This window comes from Muscardinus avellanarius, assembly GCF_963383645.1.
Source record: "Muscardinus avellanarius genome assembly, chromosome: 22".
Classification (NCBI taxonomy): Eukaryota; Metazoa; Chordata; class Mammalia; order Rodentia; family Gliridae; genus Muscardinus; species Muscardinus avellanarius.
Genome location: NC_137808.1, coordinates 10,882,614 through 10,904,847, shown reverse-complemented (window position 1 = coordinate 10,904,847; position 22,234 = coordinate 10,882,614). Strand labels below are relative to the sequence as shown.

Genomic DNA, 22,234 nt, shown 5'->3' with positions numbered 1-22,234 from the left:
GTTTCCACTGAGGGTGGACTACAGAGCCTTCCCAGGTTCTCAAAACCAGTTTGGTTTGAAGATTACCAGGTTGTTGACTCTAGCCCACTCCTCGAAACTGACAAGCCCACACACCTTTGTTGAAAGAATCCGCTTCTTGCCCATTATCTGAGAACCTGTAAGTAGCTTAATAAATATACTCACAGAGGATTCCCTGGCAAGGGCTTATCTAAAGAGGCCAGTAATATTCCATCTCACCTGGAATCCTATCAAAGAAGTGCATCCGTTGATTAGAGCAATTGAAAGAAAGCATTGCAAACAGACGACCAGTGCCCACCAACACTGATGAAAGGACCCTGTGCAGGGATTTCAGCCAGCCACTAAGAGGGCCCCGAGTGACCACTTTTCAAAGGTTAGCTCAGAACAAGTGATCCTCAGGGACATCCAGGCAAATCTTTCACTCCACTGAAGCCGCTGAATAGTGAAGGTCATGGGTCCTGAGCCGCCACAGAGAGATGTAAGAGCAATTAGGCAAAAATGGGGGCTGTAACCCCATTTCCAGGCCCCCAGCCTTGCTAAGCACAGAGCTCCTTGCCTCCAGCTCCACTGCCAAGAATCAGGCAGCGATTCCAAGTGAGGATTCCATAACTTGATTTCACTCTTACCAGCTGACTGCGTGTTTCTTAGGAATGTCTACAGCCCTGGGGGTGTTATTTTTTTTTCTTCTTCTTTTTTACCCAACACAGGGATGATGCGGTGAACTTTCCACTTAGGTCAGAATCCAGCAAGCACTCCCTCAGCCTTCACAAGTGTTGGTGGAGGCTACGCAGGCTGGCTCCCTGGGCTGCTTGAAAAGCTGCCCCAGGGTGGAAGAGAAGAGCCCACGCCCACGGATGGCCAGGGCACCACACTCAGGAGGAGCCCCGTGCAGTGTGGACCCACAGCCTCCCGTCACTGGCAGGCTCTTCACTGTGAAGGCTCTCAGCTCCACCCCAGGCCCACAGGACCAGAATGTGCATCCACATTCCAACGAACTGATCCGCTTGTGACAGGACAGTTTATTTCTTTTCTTTGTCTTTCCCCTTCCTGTGTTTCTGCAAGGGGGAAATGGAGACACACCACTACCATACAGATTAAGGAAACAACCAGAACAGAAGACCCGCTGGCCTGATGGTGGTGTGGGGTGTTTGCAGGGACGCTGAGCGCTACATTTGTGCAGTTCTCAGTGTACGGCCAGCAAACGAGGGAAAGAGCTTCCCCCGGGAGCGAACGCTGTCGCCCAACAACGTGTTGACGATTTAAAGGGACCAGAAGTGCCCTGCAGTCTGCCACGCCGCGGTGCCAGCTCTGCGTGGACCAGCTGACCAGCAGCTCCGGCCGCAAAGGCGCCGTGATGGATTCCCCCTTCGGTTTCTGGAGACCTCCAGCCTGCTGAAAACCCAGCGGCTCGCAGGACCTCTGGTCTGGACTGAAGTTTCAGTGGCCCCGAAACTTTCCCTGGAATGACATAAATAAATAAACAAAGGCCGTAAGTGCTCAGATAGCGCCCCCTTCGATCTTTTGCGTCCTCTGCCATCCACCGTCAGAGGCCGGGAACGGAGAAGGGAGCCAGGGAGCGGATGCAGCTCTCTCTGCTCTATTCTGGAGGCGGCGGCTACGGAGAGCAGCGGCCCGGGCTCCGGACTTCGCGAGCCTTTCCTTGCTGGCTTTTGGTCTCCTCCAGCGAAACCTCCAAGCGGACGGAGAGGGGCGGCCCCAAAGGGTCCCGCGGCCGCTCGGGGGCAGACCAGTTCCCCTTGGCGAGCCCCAGGGCTTTCCTAGCCCCCTCCCTCTGGCCCAGCGTGAAAGGAAGACCGCGGAGGCTGGATGTGTGTGCGCTCGCGCTCCTGTAAATACGGCCGGAGGAGTCCTGTTCCTGGGGCTTTTTCCGAGGAAGTCTGGAGCAATTAGGCTCAGTCCGGGGAGAGCTCGCAGCGAGCAAGCCAGCGGGCCAGCGGGCGGGCAGCGCGTCTGGGCCGCCGCGCAGGGAGAGAGGGGGCGGCCGGCCCCCCGGCGGCGACCCGGGCCCGGCCGCCACCATGGGCTTCGAGCTGGACCGCTTCGACGGCGACGTGGACCCGGATCTGAAGTGCGCGCTGTGCCACAAGGTGCTGGAGGACCCGCTGACCACGCCGTGCGGCCACGTCTTCTGCGCCGGCTGCGTCCTGCCCTGGGTGGTGCAGGAGGGCAGCTGCCCGGCGCGCTGCCGCGGCCGCCTGTCGGCCAAGGAGCTCAACCACGTCCTGCCGCTCAAGCGCCTCATCCTCAAGCTGGACATCAAGTGCGCGCACGCGGCGCACGGCTGCGGCCGGGTGGTCAAGCTGCAGGCGCTGCCCGAGCACCTGGAGCGCTGCGACTTCGCGCCCGCGCGCTGCCGCCACGCGGGCTGCGGCCAGCTGCTGCTGCGGCGGGACCTGGAGGCCCACATGCGCGACGCCTGCGATGCGCGGCCCGTGGGCCGCTGCCAGGAGGGCTGCGGGCTGCCGCTGACCCAGGGCGAGCAGCGCGCGGGGGGCCACTGCTGCGCGAGGGCGCTGCGGGCCCACAACGGCGCGCTGCAGGCCCGCCTGGGCGCGCTGCACAAGGCGCTCAAGAAGGAGGCGCTGCGCGCAGGCAAGCGCGAGAAGTCGCTGGTGGCGCAGCTGGCGGCCGCGCAGCTGGAGCTGCAGATGACCGCGCTGCGCTACCAGAAGAAGTTCACCGAGTACAGCGCGCGCCTCGACTCGCTCAGCCGCTGCGTGGCCTCGCCGCCGGTCGGCAAGGTAGGCGACCCCTGCCTGTCCGGAGCTGCCAAGAGCATCCTCACCTCCTCCTTCCTCCAGGGCGCGCCCAGGGTACCAGGGCGCGCAGGCCGCGCAGCCTGTCCAAGGGCTGGACCGTTGTCCCTGTAGGCCCGTAGTACCTACCGCAGCTTCGGGGGCTCTGGAAAGGCTAAAGGGACCCACGGGCAAATATAAAGCAAGAATGCAGTCAGCGCCACCACTGAGTTCCAGGCTCTGCTGCCCCGGCCAGTTGGGTAATGACAAGAACACTGCTTCTCCTCTCGTAGGTCGGAAACTGTGGGCTTGTGGGCCACGGGAGATAAAGTACCTTTGCACAGGGGGAGCTGTGTGCATGCCCTCTTGAGAATTCCAGAAAGAACTAAAGGGATCCCAGAGCCCACACAGAGTAGGTTGAAAAGGATGGCAGGAGAGAGAGAGAGGCCTGGGGCGTAATGGCGGCATTCAGACGCGTGGGTCTCCCCCAGGACCTTGGCCATACTGCCCACTCGACCCAAAGTTGGACTCTGTTTCCTGGTGACATGAAACACAGCCAAGCTCCTCCCTGAGGGCTTCACACTAAAGAAAGGCCGCCCTCTCGCCCACCAGTATAAAGTAACAAGGAAGGGGGCCTCCTAGAGTTAGAACCCTCTTAGACTCTGGGCTTTATGCCAACCAGTTCTGTAAAGTTAACTGCAACTCTATTGGTGCCTCAGTTTCCCTCACTGTAAAGGTTAGCCTGGCCCTCACCTGCTGGAGAATAATTTTAAATATTTGGTCTCTCAGGAGGATCGCGCAGGTTAGCCACGCACGCTGGCTTAGGAGACCCTGTTTCTGAATAAAAATGTAAAAATAGGTCTGGGAGTGTAGCCCAGAGGTAGAAGGGCTTCTAGGAACCCCAGTACCACCAATAAATAAATAAATAAATAAACAAATAAATAAATAAATAAATATTTGGTCTCTTCCTGAGCTCCGGATCCCATGGCCCCACCAGAGTCAGCTCTTTTTGGTTGGTCCTTCCCCTCCCTATCAAGCATGTGGGCGTAGCGCTCCCCATTTTTGTGGTCAGGGAAGCTGAGGTGCACAGAGGGGTGTCCTGCTGCCTGGGCCGTAGCTCTGAGTTACGGGCGTTAACTCTGAGCCACCTGTGCTGCTGTCTCACTGGAGCTCAGCTGGAACTCAACGCATTGCCTCTCCACTAGGCCACAGCACTGCTGACTCAGCGTTCATGCCATGGCCAGGACTGTGGGAAGGACTTCACACACATTGTCTCTTCTCCCCAGAGATGGGGAGCCAGCTAGCAGGTCTAGACTCAGACAGTTATTGGAGAAGGAGCTGGATTTGGGTTTTTCCTCTGGGTTCCCAACTTTGAGTTGAGGTGTATTGACCTTTCAGGCTCTAGAACTTTGTTGTGAGCGGCGTCTCTTGTCGTGGGGCCTGTCCAGTACAACTCGTGGTCACGGAGTCCTGTCCGACGCACCCCTTGGATGTGGGGGCTTTCTGATTCATCTCTTGGTTGTGGGCGGCTGTCCAGCGCATCACTTGGTTGTGGGGAGATGTCTGGTTCATCTCTTGGTTGTGGGGAGATGTCTGGTTTGTCTCTTGGTTGTGGGTGGGGAGCGTCCAGTATGTTCCTTGGTCACAGGAGGTTGTCTGGTGAATCTTTTAGTCATGGTGGCTATCTGGTGCACCTCTTGGTCATGGGGCCTGTCCAGTGCATCCCTTGCTTGTAGGGGCTGCCCGGTGCATCCCTTGTTTGTGGGTGGCTGTCCAGTGCCTCTCTTGGTCATGGAGGCTGCCCAGGCCATCTTTGGGTTATGGGGTGCTGTCTGGTGCATCTCTTGGTTGTTGGTGGCTGCCCAGTGCATCCCTGGGTTGTGAAGGGCTGCCCCATAAACCTCTCGATCATGGAGTGCTGTCCAGTGTATCTCTTGGTTGTGGGGGATGTCTGGTAATTCCGTTGGTTGTGAAGAGCTGTCTGGCAGCCTGTAGGGTGTCTTAGCAGCTTTCCTCGCCTCCCCCCACCAGATGCCAGCAGAAGTTTCTCTCAAATTGTGACCACCATAAACATCTGCAGATATTGCCAGGTATCCTCTGGAGGCCAGCATCACCCAGGTTGAGAACCCCTGGTTTTCCATATGGCAGGAGCCTCATTTTCAACAACTGGGTGCTCTTTCCTGCTGGGGAGGCCAATGGGCTGCCACTCTAGTTGATCCTCCAGATGGCCTGGCAGAGAGGGGAACATATTGCCCGAGGGGCCCAGGGGGCGTCTGCCTTGCCCCCACCCCCCAGCCGCCCTCCCTCCTCGCTGCATGCACAGCAGGCCTGCAAGTTTTCCAAACCCCCCTTCCTGGCCCCTGGCCTGTCTGTCAGCTGCAGCCCCAGCAGCTGGCCAGCTCTGGGCGAAGGGCAAATATTTACAGCTCTGTGGCTCACCCAGGATCTCACAGGCACACAAAGGACTGGTGTGAGCCTCTGAGCTGCCCAAACAGAGGGCAGAGCTTGGTGTTTGCCCGAGGCCAGGCTTGGGGTGAAGGCTCTCCCACATCTCCTGTTACTGCTGTCATCTGGACTTCCTGCATCGTTTTAAAAGTGAAACTTGTTTGTAAACAAGCCATTCATTCTCACAGAGTTTATTCTCCATTCAGTGTTGAGATTGTTTATTATTTCTTCCTGCCTCTCCGGTTTCCTTCTGGAGTGTTTGGATAAACACTCTCTCAGAATCAAAAAGATGATACTTGAATCAAAACCGTAAATGTTTTTGAAGCTCTGTTGGATAACTGGGGAGGGTCATCAAGGGTATTAAGTTAAGGGACAAGATGTGGGCTTGGAGCACACAGGGAAAGTTTTGTTCTGGAGTGGGAGCCCTGTCGGGGACTTCCATGTCTCTCAGTGCCAGCCTTGAGAACCTTCAGTGGCCTGGCACAAAAGCTGGCCTCAGACCCTGCAGGTCACAGACCCTGGCTGGCCTCAGCCCAGGACTTAGGAAAGCTTGCTCTTCTCCCCCCCCCCAACCCCCCGAAGTTAACCCTTGGTAACCCTTACTGGGAGCTTTTTCTGTTCCTGTGTCAGCCATAAAACCCCCTCTAGCTAGAAGCTGTTTAAGAACTTGTGTGTCTCATTGGGTGAACTCCCTGCTCCTGCTGGGTACTGTTTATTCTCTTCCAAAAGGCCAGAAGGATTGATGTCTCCTGGAAAGTCTCATATACAACACTTTCATGTAATTTTTTTTATAAGACCTGGTGTTTGCATCTCTGTTGCAAACTGAAATAGATAAGGAATACTCAGAAGATTTTTCAAAATCAGCTCCCCAGCCTAAAACTGCTTCCATAAATGATCCAGCATTCTTTAGATTATCTGGGGATTCAGCTTTTGACACCTCGGAGCACTTAGAGTTTGCCAGTGCTATACCTGTGTAAACATTATTTTCTGTTTAAAATGTGCACTAGATCAGTACTTCTCAAACCTTACCTTGATCATTTTATTGTAAAGTTTATTGAAAACCCACATTCCTGAGTCTTACCCCTAGAGACTCTGCTCTCTGGGTAGGGCAGCCTGAGTTTCTGCATTTTTGGTTTTGGTTTTTGGCACTGGGGATTGAACCCTGTTTTGCAACAGGATTTCCCTAAGTTGCTGAGGGTCTTGGCAAGTTGTTGAAGCGAGCCTGGAGCCCAGGATCCTCCTGTCTCAGCCTCCCAAGTACAGAGATTGGAGGTGTAAGCCATCACACCACCACATCTGGCAAGATTTCATAATTCTAATGAGCTCCCTAGTGTGAGGGTCCTTAGAGCAGCTAATGAGCTAAGTCAAGACTTCAGTTCAAGTCAGACATAGATCGAATGTGTATTGGTCTTCAGCTGATTTCACTGACCATTGTCTAGTTGGTTACTTATATTTCAGTGTTGGGGATCAAACCCAAGGCTTTACAGATGCATTGCAAACATACCATCAGACTCCATCTCCAGCCCTCTGACCATGGTCTGAATACCCCCTCCTGACGTATTTATTGTGGTACTAGACATCGAACCCAGAAGCATTCTGCCCTCTAGCTATACTCTCCTAGCCCTGTGCTATTCATTATTTAAAACAGGGTCTCACTAAATTAGGAAGAGGCTCAGTAAGTTGCTGACTGTGAACCTGCGACACTCTTGTCTCAGCCTCCTAAGTACCAAGATTATAGGCATGAGTTCCTTCACCTGGATCCTTCCTAAATATTTTAGGAACGGAATATTTTTTTTGTTTGTTGTTGTTGTTGTTGGTGGTGGTGGTGGTGGTGTGTGGGTGTGTGTGTGTGTGTGTGTGTGTGTGTGTGTGTGTTACTGGGGTTTCTGGAAACCCTTCTACCTCTGGGCTACACTCCCAGACCTATTTTTATACTTTTCGAAAATCTGGAAACAGGGTCTCAAACCTGCACGATCCTCCTGTCTCCGCCTCCCAAGCGCTGGGATTACAAGCGTGCACCACCATGCCTGGCTCAGAATAATGTTTTAAAACTCACACTGCCAGCAGTTGAATAATAGGTAACCATGGCCCAGAGAGACACCACTGACCTGTCAAAAGCTGCATCCAGACCCAGGAGATTGTTTTGTGCATTGTTGGGTTAGTCAAAAATATCTCTAGTCCTAGCCAAATTGGGGAGAACTGGCCTTTGTCTCAACCATATTCATATTCTCCTCTCTCTCTCTCCCTCCCTCCCTCCCTCCCTCTTGTGTGTGTGTGTCTGTCTGTCTGTCTGTCTTTCTGTGTATGGGTGTCTGTCTGTCTCTCTCTGCTACTGGGGATTGAACCTGGGACCTTCCACCTCTGATCTGCACCCCCAGCCCTTTTTATTTTTAATGGTGAAACAGGATCTTGCTAAGTTGCTGAGGCTGGCCTAGAACCTGCGATCCTCCTCTTTTAGCCTCCCATGTACTGACATCAACCAGTGTGCATAAAGGTGCCGGCTGGAAGCCATTCCTTAGAAATGTAAATCTCAGCTCCCTTGAGTTCTTCTTCCAAGGGTGGCCACAGACCCCGTCCACCACCAGCCTGTGTCATCTCCCCTGTCGCCCTTCCCCACGCGCCCTGGCCTCTGGGGGCTCCATGGATGTGCCCCCTGGACCTTTGTACTTGCTCTCCTAGCTCTCTCTCCAAGTACTCTGCCTCAGCCTTTCTGTCAACACTTGGACTTAGCTCCTCCATACACAACCTTTTCTTCTGTCCTTCATGCCTCAGATCCAGCATCCCTGCCCCCAGAGCCCTCACAGACTCCATCTGGTGCCCTAAGCCTCTCCTTCTGGTACCCGCCCTCCATGACGTCCATCACAGCCGTAACTGAGTCATTGGACGAGTCTGTCTTCAGGGCTGTGTCCCCTATTCAAGATCTACACCACACACTCTATGGGCTCTCGTGGTATTCGTTTGGTAGGTGAATGTAAGACTGAAAGGGCACTTCTCAGCCCTCGGGACTTGCGCGATTGCTAACCAAGAGTGGGCTTGTGTTAAAATATAAAAAGAGGTGTGTGTGTGTGTGTGTGTGTGTGTGTGTGTGAGATCTCCAGTTAACTAAATTGTTCCCAGGTTTTGGAGGGGCATGTTTTTTCTTTCATTAGGTCCTACCCAGATCAAGTTGTATAAAGCCCCAAGTCCCAGAAAATGTTTTGCCCATTTCAGACCTGAAGATCAGTGAGTCTAATAGACAATTGTATCTGAAGGCGTCCACGCATCCTGACTCTTTGAAATGTATCCAAGGCGTGTTTACCATGCCAGGAATACTTTGTTTCTGACAAGCTTCCCAGATAGGCCTCCCACACGGTGTCTAACATATCAGCCTAATTGAGCGAACAGAATGGAAGGCTGCTGCTTCTTTCCCATTTCAGTGATGTATAAAGAAAGTCAGGGTTTCATTTACAAATGCCATACCCAGTCCCACTGGGTTAAATGAGCAGAACCAGGAGGTTTGGATTGGGAATTCTGTTAAGATTTGTCTAGTAGCAGTTCTTTCTGGGTTCAGAAATGATGCTTGCCTCTATGAAAAGATTTGATGAGTAAGAATCTATTTATAATGCATTGGACTATACACCAAGGAGCATACAAGGAAAGAAAAGTGTTCTCCTAGTGGGTGCCCGGAGGGAGCCCTGTGCGTGCACATGCAGGACCTTCTCCACCTTTGCTGTGGGTGGGCCTTCCTTTCCTATCGCCCTCCTCCTCCTCAAGCTCCTCTTCCTCCTCTTTTCCCCACTTTCCTCCTCCTCCTCCTCCTCCTCCAGCTCCTCTTCCTCCTCTTTTCCCCAATCTTTCTTCCTCTCCTCCTTTTCCTCCTCCTCTTCTTTTTCTTCTTCCTCCTCTTCCTCTTCTTCCGTGTTAGAAGAGATCATAAAACATTGTAAAGCACCTTGATTAAAGTCAGAAGTGAGATTTCTAAATGGGGTTTGAGGCCAGTGTTACCTGACTCCAAGCTCATAAACTGTTAGCAAAATAAGAAAAGCAGTTATTCTTGAAGCAGCACACCTTCCCTGAAGCCTCACTGGAACCTCTACTCGGGTCAGTGTGCATCAGAGGTGTGGACAGATGGACTCTCTTCTTTGCCTCAGAAAGAAGGTTGAGGAGGGGTAGGTTCTCTTACCTGTGAGGGCTTCTCCCCACGAGACAGAGGAAAACAGAGCAGCTCAGAGGGCTGATCAGCAGCCAGCGAGCCCCTTGGGCTCATTTTCGACTGCTGAAATGCACTTGCCCCCTACCCTAATTCCCAGGCTCCTAAGTCCAGTGTAGAAAGTGAAGCGTCCAAAAGGAAACAGATCCTGGCTATAAGAGAGATTTAGACAAAACAAATAAGAAGAAATACAGAGAAGGTGCCCTGAGTGGGATGGTGCCTTGTTGATTTACTCATTATCTTGGCTATTTTAGGAGCGGTTCATGGTAGAAACTAAGTCAAGTCCTTCCCAGTGCATTCATGCTGCCCATTTTTTATATTCCCGAGTGCCACATGCTGTGCTGGCCCATTGGATAGAAGCTGAAATTGAGCAGCTCTGATGCATGGGACCAGACACCACGCGTGCCTCTGAAAACACAATCTGTACTCTTCTCTGCGTGCCCAAGTATGTTAGCTGTGAGTTACCAACCGTCTCCCCTTGAATCCTGGTGTCCCAGTAAGCCGGTTCCAATAAGAAGGGGAAGTGGCGTAACGTAATGATCATTCTTGTAAAGAAAATGGCTAACAGATGGACCTTCATGGCCACCTTTCTTACCCATTCCATACGCGTAATTACAGGGAACTGGAGGGCAGGGGCAGCGTGCAGCCTTCATGGTAGCAGACCTGACCCGAGGAGCCGGGATGCCTGGGGAGAGATTGGTCCTGGCAGAGTGCTCTCCCTGGAATGTTGCTAGAAGCTCTTTTTAGATGCCCTCCCCCTTTGCTACAGGTGGCTGCAGAGAGGGATGAAGGAGCCGGGCATGATGGTGCAGGCCTGTCATCCCGGGACTTGGAAGGCTGAGATAGGAAGATGACAGGTTTCTAATACAGTGGTTATTAAGATGAGACGAAGCCATGTGCACTGGGACACAGGAACACTTACCACACATTTACTAAGCATGTGTTAAGTACTGGGTGCCTGCAGGGTTTTAGCAGTTTTTCAAATACACTGCTGAAGAGGAGATGTTAGAAATGTGAAATGTAGCCGGGCGTGGTGGTGCACGCTTGTAATCCCCGTGCTTGGGAGGCGGAGACAGGAGGATCGCGCAGGTTCGAAGCAAGCCACGCTGGCTTAAGAGACCTGTTTCCAAATTTTAAAATAATATAAAAATAGGTCTGGCAGTGTAGCCCAGAGGTAGAAAGGCTTCCAGGAACCCCAGTACCACCAAAAAAAAAAAAAAAAAAAAAAAATTGAAATGCAATCCAAGTGCTTAAGAAGCTGATACAGGAGGACCTCAGGCTTGAGGCCAGTCCCAGCTACTTAGTGAGGCCCTCTGTGACTTAGTAAGACCCTGTTTAAAAGAAAGAATAAAAAATAGGGCTGGGTGTGGAGTTCAGAGGTAGAATGCCCCTGGGTTTAATCTGCAGTGCCACCAAAAAAAAAAAAAAAAAAAAAAAAAAGAGAAAGAAAGAAAGAAAAGAAAAGAAATGTGCAGTGGGTGTCATAGACAAGAAGGAAAGAGACTTTTCCTCACAGAGTCACTCGCCTTCCTGGAGAGCCTTAGGGTACCCCTGGGGAACGCGTCTCTGAATTTGCATCTTCTCACTGTTTTTCCATGGAAGAAGATGGTCAAGAGGGTCATTCAACTTGTCTTCACTGTACTGTTACGTCTGTTCCACCCCAATTCACAAAGCTCTGGACAGACTGGCCAAGCCGAGCTTTCTCCTTCCTGTACATAGGGCCCACGATTTCAGAGCTGAAGGGGAAGAAGACACATCAGGTTGGGTAACTGGAAGCTTGCATTTCAAAAACTCCAACTGCCCTGTCTCAGTCACTTTGGGCTGCCATAACAAAACAAACAAACAAACAAACAAAAAAAAACCATTACATGAGCAGCTTGTAAGGAGAGATTATATAGGTTGTAGGCTGGGAAGCCTCAGACCCAAGTGTGGGCAGATTCAGCCAGAATTTGGAGAAGACTCTCTTGTTCACAATTGCATCTTCTTGCTGTGTTTTCATATGAGCAAGGGGTGAGGGGTCTCTTGCAAGCCACATTTGTAAGGACCCTAATTCCTGATCACATCTGAAAGGCCCCATCTATTAACACCATCGCTAAGGGAGCTGAGGATGTAGCTTACAGGTAGAAAACACCTCGGTTCAAGCCCCAGCATCGAAAGAAAAAATATTACAAAGTTGAGCCAGAAAGAACACCTAAGCATTGGAGTACAGAGAGTGACGATGGCCCCAGCTCTGCAGTGCAGAGTGCTCTGCCTGCCTACTCTCCTCCTGTCCTCCAGCCCCCACCTCCGTACATTTTTCCCTAGAGATGGCCAAATATGACATGCTTTCCTGTCACTAGTCAAGAGACAGAGCTGTTTCCCAGCTGTGTGGGTCTCAGGGAACTTCACGTAATCCCTGACTGAGAGGTTCATGGCACCCGGACAGACTGGCAGTCGGTCAGATGTGCGTCTCTCAATCCGCTGGGCAGCCTTCCAGCATGGCCAGCTCTTGACTGCAAGCCTCCGGCAGGGACTAAGACACACTTGTCACTGCACAAAACAGAGGTCTAGAGAGCCCACAGCGATAAGGCAGAGACAGACTCCTCAGACATGGCATGCATCCAAGCTTCAGAGGCTGGGCTGTTTAGGAGGAAAATGGGGACAGAGTAATGCTGAAATTAAAAGGGACTCTCTTCAAGGAGGATGGTTCACATTCTTGGACATCTAAAAACAAAACAAAACAAAAAAACAGTGGCCATCAAAAGATGTCACATAGACCATCAAAGTACAGTCTTCTGTCACTCAACAACAGGGATGCCTTCTGAGAAACGTGTCCTTCAGTGGATTTGTCAGAGTGAAAGTACTATGAATGTAGTCACACAGATCCCACTGGCTGTGATGACACCAGGCAATCTCATCTTAGGAGACGGTTCCTATACGCAGTCTGCTTCTGAGTAAAATGCCATCAAGTGCAATCCATGATAGAGTGCATTCCTGAACATGCAGTATGTGATTTTTGCTGGGCTTGGTTGCACACACCTGTAATCCCAGAAACTCAAGAGACTGAGGCAGGCAGGAAGGTCACAAGTTCAAGGCCAGCCTGAGTAACTTAGTGAGATCCTGCCTCAATATAAATTTTTTTTTTTAAAAAAAGGACTAGGGGCCGGGAGAGGTGGCGCACGCTTGTAATCCCCGCGCTTGGGAGACAGACAGGAGGATCACGCGGGTTCGAAGCCAGCCGTGCGCGCTGACTTAGGAGACCCTGTTTCCAAATAAAAATGTAAAAATAGGTCTGGGAGTGTAGCCCAGAGGTAGAAGGGCTTCCAGGAACCCCAGTACCACCAAAAGAAAAAAGAAAAAAAAAAAGGACTGTGGGGGTATAGCTCAGTGATAGAACCCTTGGATTCTGTCTCTGACACCAAAAACAGTAATTGTTTTAAAAAGTTTCACTGAGATATTTCTGCTGCCCCCCAAATTCTTGAGCAGTTAGACCTTGGGTTGATAGATGAATACATTATCTTTCAGGTATTTTAACATTGAGCCAGCAGTTAAACATTTGAATATGATAGGAAAGCTTATTTTAAGCACAGTGGGCTGGCGGCTCCCATCCAAAGAACTTTGGTTGCTGCTTGTGACTTGCTGGCCTCAGTGTTTGGTTGGTCCGTGGCCTTTCTTGGGTCATGACATTGACTTCTCCAAAGTTTACCCAGGTCTATATCCTTTCTCAATTCTAGAGGCTCAAGCCTTTCCCAGGGAGACCAACATTGCTATAGGGAATTGGGTTCCAAGTGGGGGCAAGGTGCTAAGAGTCTGTTAGAGCTATCTGCCCAGCTGCAGGGAAATAGTGAGGTTCCCGGATACGGAGATGTAGCTGACTTCCTTCTCCACCCCACACCCAGGCTCTTATGAAAGTGCCCCATCCCCTGGGGCTGGCTGCAGGGGAGGGAGGCCTGCCACCTGGGAGGGGTTGAAGGAGCGACAGCTCAGGGAAAGCTACCAAGCAGGTGCCCTGGTCGGACGTGGAACAGTATAGAGTATCTGGCTGTCCCCAGGACCCTGTGCCCCGAAACCCCGCTCTCTGGTGCCTCCTTGGTTCATTTCCAAGTCCCCAGCGTCCATCTTACTGTGAGCCGACGTCGTTTCCCACCCCCTTCACTCTGGGGCCATGTCTTCCCAGGCCCAGCCGTCGCATGTGTTTGACTGTGCTGTGTGCCGGCCATGGCCCCTGTGAACAGCAGCATCTGCCGAGAGTCCAGGCTAAGCTACTCCCCCTGAGCTACGCCATGCCTGGACTTTTGACACCGCCTGCCCCTTCCAGACCAAACCACCTGCAGGTGCTCCAGAGGGAACCTCTCTCTCTCCAGGCATGGACAAAGATGAGATTAAGGATGAATACAGAACCATCTTTCTTTACTCCAAGCCCCAACTCCCTCAAGCTTGCTTTAGGTGACTAATTGAGGACAAGATGTTCTCCCTTGCTTGGACTTTGCAGATGAGTAATTTAAGTGTTAGAAAAGTCCCCTGTGCTCAGGACTGAGCTGTGCCTCTCTGCACTAAGGCTACGGGAGCTTATATTTGGCCAGCGTACTGAGACTCTTAGGTACCCTTATAAGGGATCCTCTCTACCAACCATTGCTCATTGCAACCTTACGGTAGGGAAGGGGACCATCGCCCCATTGTATGGTCGAGGAAATGATCTCAGGTCCTGACTCTGAAGGCCAAGATCTCAGCCACTCTGCTGTCTTGTTGGGGACACAGTACTCTCAGAATACTGTTCAGACTATAATAGACACCCTTAATCTTCAGTCATTATCATATAATCCAGTAATTATAAGATAATGGTAATGAGGAAGCTATTTTACTGTCTCGTCCTTCATGCCAGGACCAGTCTTCTGAGGCAAAGGGCACTGGGACAGGGTGAAGAATTTACCCTTATCACAAAGAGAATATGGGCCTTGGAGTCCCATGCACACTATCACACAGAGATTGCGGGCCTTGGAGTCCCATGGACATTACTACACAGAGAGCATGGGCCTTGGAGTCCCATGGACATTACTACACAGAGAGCATGGGCCTTGGAGTCCCGTGCACATTATCACACAGAGATTGCGGGCCTTTTGGTCCAATGGACATGGGTTCTAGTTCCTTTCCCCTTCCTGCCACTTTGCCACTGCGTAATCTTGCGCAGCTGTGTGAACTTCCCTGTGCCTCAGTTTCCCCAGATGGGGTAGTTAATCAGTTGTTCACATGAAGTAGGACCCCTTCCTTCCCCTCTGTGTTTCACTACATCAGTCATGGAGAAAATTACAAAGATGGCTTATGATAAACCAACCCCCACATACCTGCTTCGCCTGGATTTTCTTTTAAAAGAAAGACACCATGATTAATACACTGGGAACAGTCCTCTTGTCTGGAGTGTGTGGAATATAACTGACTGAACTGAACATTATTGTAATAGTCTCTATCCCCAAGCACTGTGAACCCAGGAACAGGTTAAATGGTTAATCGTTAATCACAGATTGCTGTTAGCATGTGAAATCACGTGTTTTAAAATCTTTATCAATATGTCTTCCAAAACAAAACTAGAGTAGTTAAGGTCGTTAGCAGAGACAGGAAGAGAAAAATCTAGAATCACACTCTAGAAGAGAATAGAAGGTGACCTTCGGTGATGAATGAAACAGAGAAATGCGAAAAATTCAGCCCAGGCTGGACTTTTCTCTCCATCCCTCCCAGCATCATCTTCTGCAGGGTGATGTGACACTGTCAGCCATAAAGTAGGTCCAGCAGCCTAAGGCCAGATCCCAGCCCTCCTGGGCCTGGACCAGACCGGGCAGGGTGTTCTGAACAGTGACATCGGCCTCTTTCCTGCCTATGGCATCTGGCAGGGAAGTCTGGGTCGATGTGGCTTTCAAGAGGCTCCTGTAGCTGCTATTTACCTGAGGACTGGGGTGTTTCCAGCATGGTCTTACCGGCCCCTGGAGAAAGATCCTGAGGCCAAGGCCACATCTAGAGGCTTTGGGCACCTCAGGGGGAATCTGGTACAGATAAATCGCTGAACAAAAGCAGCTTGGAACTTTGTTCTGATGTTGGTCTCCTGTCAGCTCTCCTACCAATGAGCTCCTTTCTGTGGAACTTCAATACTTGAACCACCCGTGGCAGACCAGAAGATAATCCTCCATTGCATTATCTTCTACATTTCTTCTCTCCTCCCCTCCCCTCCCCTCCCCTCCCCTCCCCTCCCCTCCCCTCCCTTCCCTTCCTCCCTCCCTCCCCCCCCCCCCTCTCTCTCTCTCTCTCTCTCTCTCTCTCTCTCTCTCTCTCTCTCTCTCCTCTCTGTTTCTTCTCTCCTTTCTGCTGTCCTCTGCTGCCTCTCTCTTTTTCTTTGTAATCTTTAATTCTGCAGCTTTCTCTGTATATCATTTGAAGTTGTCAGTCTAGAGCCATCTGCCTTGGATCAGTATGTAACTGTGCAGTTTCTCTCATCGATGAGTTTTGAAAGTCAGCATGTCAGAGATGTAAGACGGCTTCCTCAGATCTCCAAGTGTTTCCAACTTTTTCACCCCTCTAGGACAGCAAAGCAAGAATAGGACTTAGGAAGAGTGTAGTGTCCGGGGTAGATAAACATAAACTGTTTTAGTTGAGAATTGTCTTGTTCACATCTCAGAACGATTAAGTAGATTCAGAACCTTTGTTGTTATGACAGTGAAAGTGTTTTATCTTTATAATGCTGGAATTAGTTACACAGATCCATATCATTGGATGGCAGTATGTTGGGTGGTAATGTTGTTTGTTGGACATTTTTTAATGCAATGAAATCAGCTATCATTAAAGAGACTTTTCTCATTTTCATTGGGGGCACTTGCTTTGTGGCGACCACCTTCTCCTTCTCTTTTATATCACAATTCTTTACGTGTATATCAAGTAAGTCACCCTTCAGTGACTTACTTGATGTTGGGTTATTCTTACAGAACACCATGTTCATTCACCAGAAATGTGATGATGTCTCGTTTTAACGATACATTATCATTGTTTGTAGAGGAGCTTTGTCATTCATGAGTAGTGATTCAAAGCCAGTGGGACCCAGCAGGTCCTGGGCAGTGACACCCATGCTGCTCAAAGGTTGCCATTTATCTCCCCAGAAAAGACCAGAAAAGGAAGCTCTGAATATCCAGATTTTTTTAAAAATATCTCTTTTGCAACAAGATTTTAAGTATTGTTGTTTAACCAGCAGGTCATGAGAGATTTCATATTTTAAAAGTGCAATCAAATAACACCACGTTTAAACAGAAAACATAAGGGAAGCAAATGCCAGTTTATAGCCAGTGCACGTGAGGTCTCGCATCATATAACTGGGACTGTTTTGCAGGTGTATGGGTGAGTTTGACGTTCGTGTCAAGGGCCATTAAAGCACTGGTTTGTGCAGAAGGCTAAGTCTGGTCTAGCTCCTCGAACTGTTGAGCGTGTTAGTCCAGGCCTTGGCCTTTCTGTCCTTTTGACCGTTGAGCGTCATGCCTGCGTCACCCGCCTTTGTGACTTCTTGTTCAATTTAAAGGGTTTCTCGTTAACCACCCTTCAACAGAGTGTTTTGTATTAAACACTCTGCATTTCATACGAGTCAGACAGTAATGACATTGTAGAAATGCCCCTGCCCCCCTTTTGAATAAGATTCAGGACTTTTGGCTTCCCCTCCACGTTTGCATTTGACTTTTCCCAGCCTGCTCCCCTCCAGTCTCCCGAACAGAGATGACCATTGATGGGCCAGGGATGCACTCACACTCTGAGGGGATTGCCACTGGAGCCTTTCGTGGCACCACAGATGCTGCTGTTGAGAAGTAAACAGAAACGGGCTGTCTGGACAGCCAGTGTCTCATGGCCTGTCAAAGGAGAAGGGCCGGGGCAGGAGTGGATTCCCACTCCCCTGCATTGCCACCTGGTCATCCCAGGGTTAGAGGGTATCTAGACAGATTGCAACCTCCTGAAGACAGGATAGGGTTTTAGATTGAGTTTCAAAAGTTTCCATGGTTCAGCCTCCCAAGAGATAAGTAATTGATAAAAATGATTAGCCCAGCTATCCCAAATCCAATTAGAAAGAAAATTCCTATATCTCCTTCCTGTTTGTAAATAAACACTCAGCTCCTTTGTTCCCTGCAGGGTGAAGAAACTATAAGTCTGACTCTGGTCTTGCATCGGGACTCCGGCTCCCTGGGATTCAACATTATTGGTGGCCGGCCTTGCATGGTATGTCAATTGCTGAAGTCTGTGGTTCCTTTCCCTGGGGTAGCGGGATGAGAGGCCAGGGTTTAGGGGTCAGTACTGGACGCCTGTCCCACTTTATTCAGCTCTCTATTACTAGAGAGGTCTTTCCTTTCGCCTTTACTCTTGGACATTATCGTTTCCTAAAACACTTATCCTAGGAATGCAGCAGCTTGTCCAAACGATTGGGTATTGGGAGTACATTTCTGGTTGTACAGCACTGGACTGGCTAAAGCTCAGTGAGATGTGTACGAAGGGATCTGGGTCACCAGTCCCTCTCAGCTGGGCCATGGGCTGTCCAACAGCAAGTTTGCCCCAGGTCCTACGCTGCCAGCTCTTCACTGGGGACCAGTCCCTAGTCTATGAGGAGCTGCCTCCCCCCACATACTTTTTTTCTGGTGGTACTGGGAATTGAATTCAGGGGCATTCTACCTATGAGCTGCACCCCTGTCCCTTTATTTATTTATTTATTTATTTATTTATTTATTTATTTATTTATTTATTTATTGGTGGTGCTGGGGATGGAACCCAGGGGCCTTCTACCTCCGGGCTACCCTCCCAGACCTATTTTATATTTTATTTGGAAACAGGGTCTCTTAAGCCAGCGTGGCTGGCTTTGAGCCTGCGCGATCCTCCTGTCTCCCAAGCGTGGAGATTACAAGCATGCCCCACCACACCCGGCCCTATTTTATTTTTTATTCAGAAACAGGGTCTCACTAAGTTGCAGAGGACCTCACAACTTGGCTAGGCTGACCTCAAACTTGATCCTCCTTTCTTAGCCTCCCAAGGACTTGAGATTGTAGGCAGGCACCACCACACTGGGCTTTCCTTTCACTTTCCCCTGCCAGTGTGGCTCTCTGGCCACCCTCTGGCCATCCTCATCATGAGTCCCTCCTTTAGAAAGAATTGCCCTCAGTCACACCTGTCAATTTGACTTTGAAGAAATTGCTGCAGAAAGGTCCCTGGGAGTAACAAAGGATAGATTTCTGCATCTCACCTCCAAAGGGGATATCCAAATGTGTCTTGCGTTTTTTCTATTAGTGTTAAGTAAAATGAAATTTGGTTGTTCTGCAATGAAATATTGTGTGCTCAGGATAGGGTGGTCCAGTGGGGGCCTGGGGGTAGCTCCCTGTGGTCATGGGGGGTGGGTATGTGGTGCTGGAGCATCAGGTAAGAAGCAAGTCAGTAGTTAACTGTGGTCTGGGAGAGATGAGGCAGGGGAACGGCACGGGCTGGGTTCCAAGCAGTAAAGAGAGTTGTTAGCTTGACGGGAGACAGTAAGGATAAGTCTAAAGTTTTAGAAGATGCCAGCCAGATAAGGCACTGTGTGCCGCATCCTCTGGAACTCACATATAGATGGGGAGACCATGAGGTGGGAGAGGACAGACCTGTCTCCATGAAGTATCTGCCTATGCCCAGCTAGAGAAGCCCGGGGAACTAGTTATCCCCTAAGAGGTATCCTGGGGAGGGGCCATTAAAGCTGAGTTCTGAAGGATGAATAGGAGTTTGCTAGATCATCAGACTGCAGCATGAGGGGTGTGTGTGTGTCTGTGTGTGTGTGTGTGTGTGTGTGTGTGTGTGTGTGTGTGTGTGTGTGTGTGTACTACACTGTTAACTACAAAGTGATTTTTTAAAAAATTTTTTTGTATTAGGGTTTGAACTCAGGGACACTCTGCTTCTAACTAGACCCCTGCCTCTTCTTATGTTTTATTTTGAAACAGGGTCTCCCTAGGTTTCTGAAAGGCTTCCTACTTTGCTGAGGCTGTTGTTGAACCTTCATTCCTCCTGTTTTAGCCTCCCAACTAGTGGGATTACAGAATGCACCACCATGCCCAGCCTTTGTGGAAATCTTAAAAAAAAAAAAAATCTTATGTGTTGCTGTATTTTGTTTACTCTTTGCCTGTTGATAAGACCCCAGGCTGCATTTTGGTACAATGTCCTGATCTAGTCCTTATAGCCAGGGGCCAGGGATCCCCAGCTCTAAGAGTACGGTAAGGGAGCAAACTGGGCCCAGAGCTGTTGTCCCCAGGAAGTAAAAGCATGTGGCTTGAACTGTGCTCTCCAGCTTAAAAGAAACATGCCTGACACTTAGCACAGACAGCAGAGTTGACTGTTTTGCTTACCTTGATAATTATTTTCCCTCCTCTACCCACCCATCCTATCCTTATCAGTTTTAAGAAACAACTTCAGTAAACTGAGGTCCAATTCACTTATTAGATGTTGTAGAAACTTCTGCAACAGAAAAAGCCCAGAGAAGGAAGACCTGTTCTCCATCTCAGGTCTAACCACATCAAAGGCCTAAGCTTGCAAGATGCTGGGATGGAGAGGCGTGGCCCCAGCTGCTGATTGTTGAGAAACCTATTATGTTCATACCAGGGCGGAGGGCATTAGTTTCTGCACCTCGCCCAGTGACATGCCCAGTCTCACTGGGGACTCCTTTCTTCCTCCTGCTTATCAGAAAGGAGGTTTTAAGCCAAACATACATCTGTAATCCCAGTATTTAGGAAGCTGAGACAGGTTCCCAGGAAGAAGCCAGCCTCAGCAACTTAGTGACACCCTCAGCAACTTAGTAAGACTGTTTGTCAAAAATAAAGGGCTGAGGATGTAGTTTAGAGGTAGAATGCCCCAGTTTCAATTTTTTGTTCCAAAAGAGGAGGAGGAGGAGGATGAGAAGGAGGAGGAAGAGGAGGAGGAGGAGGAGGAGGAGGAGGAGGAGGAAGAGGAGGAGGAGGAGGAGGAGAAGGAGGAGGAGGAGGAGGAGGAAGAGAAGGAGGAGGAAGAGGAGGAGGGGGAGGAGGAGGAGGAGGATGAGAAGGAGGAGGAAGAGGAGGAGGGGGAGGAGGAAGAGAAGGAGGAGGATGAGAAGGAGGAGGAAGAGGAGGAGGAGGAGGAGGAGGAGGAGGAGGAGGAGGATGAGAAGGAGGAGGAAGAGGAGGAGGGGGAGGAGGAGGAGGAGGATGAGAAGGAGGAGGAAGAGGAGGAGGGGGAGGAGGAGGAGGAGGATGAGAAGGAGGAGGAAGAGGAGGAGGGGGAGGAGGAGGAGGAGGAGGAGGATGAGAAGGAGGAGGAAGAGGAGGAGGGGGAGGAGGAGGAGGAGGATGAGAAGGAGGAGGAAGAGGAGGAGGGGGAGGAGGAGGAGGAGGATGAGAAGGAGGAGGAAGAGGAGGAGGGGGAGGAGGAAGAGAAGGAGGAGGAAGAGGAGGAGGGCTGGTTTTAGGTTCTTTCCTTTTCCTTATGAAAGGATGACTTAAGTATCTGCCAGGCCCGACTTTGTAGACTTCCTAAGTGTTCTTAGTTTGTATGCTCTTTTTGCGAGGGTTATGCACAAGTCCTCCATAGGGGAATTTGATTCCACATGGGTGTGCTTGTCATCATGCTTCTAAATACTCATCCAGATGAGCAGAAATGGCATAATGAAACCAAAACGTCTGCCGTGCACTCTTGCCTGCAAAATCCAGCAAGTCGTGGAGTACGACGTGCTAAGAAGCCAAGACGCAACCCACGGCACACAGCTTTCTGGGACTATATGTAGCCTGCGGTAAGAAGGACGTCCCTATTCCAAGGAGCTCCCATCCGACGCTCGGCTGGGTCGGGGACTAGCCCAGCCCAGGGCTCTGACGTCACGCTCATCCTGCACGATGCTGAGTGAAATCGCGTCGCTCATTCATTCCTGAGCTCGCACATGTGTCAGACCTTTTGCTTACACTTTTGACAAGTGCGCTTTATTTCCAGGTGCCCCCAAGATGAAAACAATCACTTTCGTTATTTCTTTGCTCAGGCTTTCATCAAAGCAAAGTAAGTCCCCAGCCATGTTAACTAGCCTGGATACATAGCTCTGACTTGACATGTGTTAGGAGAGGAGCCAGACAAGCAAGGAATGAAGAGGTGTCTTCAGAGGAGAACACCTCGCTCTCTGAAGTGGGCCTGACCTGGATTTCTTTTATTTTTGTGCTTTTTGTCATTTTTACATCACCTCCTATCGCTAATGTAGTTTAACCTCTTGCTTGTTCCTTTCTGTTTTTTCTTGAGCTTTCTAGTTCTTTTTTTTTTTTTTTGAATAATGACTCCAAAATATTAGGCTATGCAGTATTTTGTTAAAAAGATCAAAAGCAAAACCCCACCCATCCCCCATCTCCCTCCCCCTTCTCTAGCTAAGAAATGCAAAGCAGTTAAGTCAAAGGAAACACAAGTATTCTTTTCAGGTATTTGACACCAAGTCTTAGGGGATTTTGCCTTCTTCCTAAGGCCTTGGTGATCTGTAGATTCCTCAGGGTGTGAACTGTCCAGCCCTCTGACTCTGCCCCATCTTTTGAGCATTGTCTCAGTGAGCAATGGCGTTACACACAGAGCATGTGCAAGAGAATCAGTCTATTCTCTCTGTGAAACCAAGCCAAGCCGTGCTGCTTTGTGATGGTGCGACCACGGATATGTAGACGAGCCTCTCTGAGTGCCAGGTGTCTCATCTTGGGAATGGATATAGGAATACCAAGATAAAATGATACCCAGAAAGCACTCACCATGTCTTTGGTTCCTGGTATTTCTCAGTAACTGGAAGCTGCTGTACAGTTCTGCACCTGCGTTCAAGGCATATGTG

General features: G+C 50.1%; 1 protein-coding gene across 1 annotated transcript in view; it reads left to right on the top strand.

Annotated features, from left to right (window-relative positions):
• Window positions 1-2,057: 2,057 nt before the first annotated feature.
• The window catches only part of PDZRN3 (PDZ domain containing ring finger 3), a gene marked incomplete at both ends in the record, with an annotated part of 189,165 nt that continues 168,988 nt past the window's right edge, over window positions 2,058-22,234 (top strand). The window contains 2 exons of the mRNA XM_080718193.1: window positions 2,058-2,780; window positions 17,539-17,625. Coding sequence (XP_080574319.1) covers window positions 2,058-2,780; window positions 17,539-17,625 — 810 coding nt within the window. The remainder of the gene's footprint in view (window positions 2,781-17,538; window positions 17,626-22,234) is intronic.